This window comes from Chinchilla lanigera, unplaced genomic scaffold (assembly GCF_000276665.1).
Source record: "Chinchilla lanigera isolate Chin_1 unplaced genomic scaffold, ChiLan1.0 scaffold00013, whole genome shotgun sequence".
Taxonomy (NCBI): Eukaryota; Metazoa; Chordata; class Mammalia; order Rodentia; family Chinchillidae; genus Chinchilla; species Chinchilla lanigera.
In genome coordinates, this window is record NW_004955414.1 from 22,852,226 (window position 1) to 22,857,948 (window position 5,723).

The 5,723-nt window shown below is 39.6% G+C and overlaps 1 protein-coding gene across 1 annotated transcript; it reads right to left on the bottom strand.

The window, feature by feature from the left end:
* Positions 1–1,160: 1,160 nt before the first annotated feature.
* Positions 1,161–5,162, bottom strand: Znf214 (zinc finger protein 214). The gene is given in 10 exon segments (XM_013512084.1): positions 1,161–1,444; positions 1,446–1,496; positions 1,498–1,780; positions 1,782–2,318; positions 2,320–2,397; positions 2,399–2,536; positions 2,538–2,700; positions 2,817–2,968; positions 2,970–3,119; positions 5,004–5,162. Coding segments are annotated over 10 exon segments (1,773 nt in total). The 5' UTR covers positions 5,132–5,162; the 3' UTR covers positions 1,161–1,351.
* Between the last annotated feature and the right edge of the window lie 561 nt (positions 5,163–5,723).

A 5,723-nucleotide genomic window follows, 5' to 3' on the forward strand; every position in this document is an offset into this window, starting at 1 on the left:
CCTATAAATAAACGTGGGAAACTGGGGACGAGATGGGATAAGGGCATCACAGTTACCTCAAAATGCCAAAGCTCTGCAACACAATGGTTCCAGAGTTCACTGACTAACAGAAATATCTCTAATATGCTCTTAGGTACAGGTCCATGTTTCCCATCTTTTAATAGGTGGCTTTTGCAGCATAATTACTTAATTCTATCAGTCTCATGGTTAATTCTTCCATATTTGAGCAATATTTACCAGTTTAAAATTTTGTGTTCCATTTTTTCTATGGTATATTAGGAATTTCACAGATGTCATGGTCTGGATCCAAACTGGCCCCCAAAGCCTGCTTGGAAGATCACTGAAGGGCCAGGGATATAGCTCCATGGTACAACACCTGCCCAGGAGGCATATGGTCCGAAGTTTGATTCCCAGTACCCACCCCACAAAAGATGATTGGATTATAAGGAAGTTATAGCTGATTTTTCTGGTCAGAAGAGGCAGGTCACTGGGGTGTGACGTGAGAGGGTGGCTCTCCTTCCCTAGCTCCTCCCTTCACTCTCTGCTTCTTGGCTGCCATAAGGTGACCAGCCTTCCTCCGTCCAGGCCCTTCCCCATGACACTGACCACACAAGGACTGAAAATTCTAAAACGTGAACCAAAATTAACTTCCTCTTTAAGTTGCAAGTGTTGAGTATTTTGTCTCAATGACAAGGTAAGTGACTAAAACTAGATGCTGTTTCAAAGACAGATAGCCAGCCAGGGATAGTGGCACACCCCTATAATACCAGCAGTTGGGAAGCTGAGGCAGGAGGATCACTGTGAACTGAAGCCCAGCCTGAATTGCACCCAAAACAAAACAAAACAAATAAAGATGGTTAGCCAGGTTCCATTCAAACCAAGATTTAAATGTTTTGAAGTCAGTGAAAATATGAAGTTAGACTTTGTATCATTTCCTGGCACATTAAAATACACTGGAAAAAGCTGGGCATGGTGGTACACACCTGTAATCCCAACATTCGAGAAGCTGAGGCAGGAGGATCGTTGCAAGATCAAGGTCAGCCTGGGCTACAAAGTGAGCTCAAGGCCAGCCTGAACTGCATAGCAAAACCCTGTCTCACAAAGACCAAAAAAAAAATTACACTGGGAAAAAAAGACTACAATGAAGCAGAAGAGTTTTTTTTTATATATTTTTGACTATGTATAATACATACAGTACATAAAATATACTTTAAGTATCTTTTAATCCTCCTAATGATCTCCTCTTGAAGAGGAGAAACCTTGTTGCTTGGGATTACTTGTGTTTCTCACAAGCTTTCTTTTCCAGCAGCACTTACTGAGTTTAAAGGTTCAGATTTGTTTAAGCTATTAACTAAATGAGCATGATTTGCAAGGTTTCTCTTCCATGATTATTGTGACAATATGAATTCTGATCAAATCCCTTATAATAGTCATGGAATTTATATATTTTTTTCTCCTATATGGACTCTCTGATGAATCTGAACAGCTGAGCTGTGTATGACTGAAACCTTTACCACTTTACATACTGCTAAGGCTTCTCTCCTACACGACCCTCTAATGGACAAGATCAGAGCTGTGACTAGAGCCTTTTCCACAATCACCACACTTAGAGGGTTTTTCTCCAGTGTGCATGCTCTGATGAATGAGAAGATGCAATCACTGGCTGAATCCCTTTGCACACTCCTCACATTTATAGTTTCTCTCCAGTGTGTACTAACGAGTGTGAAGCTCTGAACCCTTGCTGAAGCTCTTCCCACACTTATGACAAGTGTAGGGTTTCTCCCATGTGGATCCTCTGGTGATTTCGTAGGTCTGAGCTGCGACCAAAGCCCTTCCCACAGTCATGACATTTGTAAGGCTTCTCTCCTGTGCGCGGCCTCTGATGAATTTGAAAATTTGAGCACCGGGTAAAGCACTTACCATAGTCCTCACATTTGTAGGACTTCTGCCCTCTGTGTACTCATTGATGAATTCAAGTATCTGAGCTCTGACTGAAGCCCTTACCGCACTCATCACACTTACATAGTTCTTCTCCTGTGCGGACTCTCTGCTGAGCAGGAAGTACTGAACTCTAAAAGTTACTACACTGATCACACGTAAAAGGCTTCTCTCCTATGTGAAGTCTCTTCTGAATGCATAGTAATGATTTTCTACCAAAGTCTTTGTCACACTGTAACTTACACAGCTTCATTTTGTGGGCTCTTTGATGATTGTGAAGACAAGAGATCTGACTAAAGCTCTGACCACATGCATTACCGATAGAAGGTATTTCCTCTGCACAGACCTTCTGATGGAAGTGAACTCCTGAGCTCTGACTAGTTACTGCCAACTTCATCACATTGACACAGCTCCTTCCTTGTGTGGACTCTTGGGTGCCTGTATAAATCTGATCTCTGAGAAGCACGCTGTGCTGACCAAATGTTGACAGAGCTTTTCTCCAAGATGGTTTTTCCTGTGGCGAACATACTGTGAGTTCTAAAAATAAACTTTACGTTTATTATATCCACAGTATTTTTCTTCCATAGTCTTTCGGTGGGTTGTTTTGGCATATCTCCCCAATGTACTCTGGAAGGGCTTCTTCCACTGGGATATAAAAGTGCTGAACTATGAGCCTCTTGTTTTTCTCCATGAGAATATTTTTCTTGCGCATACTGAGATGGTATTGGTCCCCTTGAAAACCATGGGGGGCTGGGGATTTAGCTCAGCGGCAAATCGCCTGCCTGGCAAGTGCAAGGTTGTGAGTTCGGTTCCCGGTACTGGAGAAAAACCAAAAAAAAAAAAGAAAACCATGGGAATCACTCATACAGACTTCTAACAGTAGTCTTGATTATGTTGTGTATTTAAGGACTGCCAAGGTATATACCTTTTATATTTTAAGTTACTGGAGTTTTTGCCTTCAGAAGTCAGTTCATAGTTCCCATTGTCTAATGCTTCTGTGGAGAAAATTAACAACTCTTGACACTGGGAAGGGCCTTTGAAATATCCCTCTTAAATGCTTTCCTCATAGTTCTGACTCATGTATCTGAATGCCCGCATTCCTCCAGCCTTGCCAGCAAGGAATATTTTCATATTTTAAGTATTTGAGTATTTCTTCTTGTGATTTGTAGTTCTCATTCAGGATTCCTAGAAAAATAAGCAAATACTTCAGTGATGATATAAAGCTTGTGCTTAAGAACTTCCAAGTATCTGTATCAATGACCTTTAGGACAACAGGAATACATGTGTAGAATGCAGTAGGAAGGAAGGGTCATGACTTTAGCTACTCCATTGGACCTAAATTTATTTTGTTAACTGATGTGTTATTTGATGTATGTGTTCATTTAATCACTCATTAATTCATCCCACAAACATTTTTTTATTTTTATTTTTTTGGTACCAGAAATCAAATTCAGGACCCTGCACTTGCCAGGCAGGTGCTGTGTCACTGAGCTATAACCCCAGCACCCTCCACAAACATACCTTGAGCATCTAGTTACCAATAAGAAATAACACAGTAAGGCCAATCCCTTCATTGAAATAATCTAAAACACTGAAATTCAATTGTATTGCTTTATTTTGGGCATTGTTAAATAAATAAAATATGCTGTTTCTATTTCTTTGCTCTAGAATAGTGAAGATGGGGGAGGAGTAATATGGCTTCATTAACTCTTTTTATTTTGGGGGGGTTCTCTTTTTACTCTATTTCAAGGTTTGGCTATCCAATTTTGTCACTGGGACAATAACAAAAGTGTCACAAGCAAACATGAAAAGTGCCCGTCTTCTCTCTTGCTGCTTCAAAAATCCTGTGGTCACCATCATGTAAATGAACCGGGGACAGCTTGTTTGAAGAGGGACACACAGTCAGTGTATCCCTATTATCTCCACTGATATTGAGCCACCTGGTGGGCGGCAAATTCATCTTAACATCCAGCCCCAACCAAGTCTCTCTGTGATAGACGATCTAATCAGCCAATAGGAGTCATAAAAAATAGTATCATTTCTTTTAAGGCATTAAATTTGAAGCAGTTTGTGAGAGAACAAAAGATGAAGAAAGAACAAATTTAGGACCTCACAAAATTGGCCAAGTATGGAGATCTGGGCTTTAAGGGTAAATTCAGAAGATACCTAGAAATAATCATAAATATCTAAGTAATTACTTAAGTCCACATGTATTGGAAAATGTTTCATTTTACTTTTTTCTGGTCTAATATCCCTGATTCAACACTTTTAAATCTGAACTGTGCTGAAATTCAAAACTTTTTGAATGTTGATATGCTCAAAAACTTTCATATTTTCAACATTTGAGATTTCAGATGAGGGATACTCAAGTAGTGAAGTATTGCGAAGTCAAAAAAACTCCATGCTGGGCGTGGTGGCACATGTGAGTTTGAGGCCAGCCTGGGCTACAAAGTGAGCGCAAGTTCAGCCTGAACTGCATTGCGAGACCGTCTCAGACAAAAAAAACACACAAAAAACTGAATCTGAAATACTTTTCATCCCAAACATTTTGGATAAGCAACACTCAAACTGTATTTGTCATCTGACTTACAACACATTTTTTTGTCTTTTTCAGAGGAAGATCTTACTATGCAGTTCAGGCTGGCCTTGAGCTCAATTTGTAGTCCAGGCTGGTCTCGAACTCGCAATGATCCTCTTCTTGCCTCAGCCTCCAAAGTGCTGGCATTACAGGCCTGTGCCACCATGCCCGGCCTCTACAACACATTTTTGAAAATATTTATTCTACAGCTGGGCGTAGTGGCGCACGCCTGTAATCCCAGCACTCAGGAGGCTGAGGCAGGAGGATCATTGTCAGTTCGAGACCAGCCTGGGCTACAAAGTGAGCTCAAGGCCAGCCTGAACTGCATAGTGAAACCCTGTCTCAAAAAGACAAAAAAATAAAAAAATTTTAAAAAAGAAAATATTTATTCTACCACCTCAATACAAGCACCAGATAAAGAACTGAAATATTCAAAAAAACTGCTTCTAGAAAAAGCTAAATTTATTTGCTGTTAGCTGGGATAACTTTATCTACTGACAGGATATTTGTGTAGTTCCCACACAACCTTCCCGTAGAGTATTTTGGGAAAGAATCCAGGAATTTCCACCCATCCAAAGTAAAAGTAATAGTCACATCTTCAAATGTTACTGCCATCTGGTGAAAGATCAGGCTTTCCAAGAAGAAACCAAGAAGACAGACAAAAAGATAGTCAGCAGGTAACATACGTGGCAAAGAAAAAGAACAAACAGGAAAGAAAAAAACAACAACAAGGAAGAAAAACAAAGCATGTAAAAAGAGACATACCATATGTAAGTTAAATGGCTAAATATTAATTTCCCACTCCAATCTGTGTTAACCGCTCTGTAAAGCTGTATTTTCAAGATTATGATTCTTCCTCTTTTGTGATTTAGCCCTTTATTTTGGAGGAAATTCCCAAATGAGTTTAATCAAACCTATTAATATTAAGCCTGATGAAAAAAGCAAAAGTGAGAAACAGGCAAGGTCCTCTTCAAGAGGCACCATTAAATTTAAAAAAAGAATCTCCAAGCCTGATTAAGAAAAATCCCAGGAATCATTTCAATAATTGTGTATCTGAAGTGTTCATTAACTCCCCTCGCAATTGGCTGTATATAGAATTGTACAGCAAAAGCAAAATTTACTCAGAATTCAGCTGGTTTCTTGTTCCTAAAACTGATTTTTTAAACTTCTACTGCCTTTGTAGGTAATCTTTTCTTAGTTTTCCTCT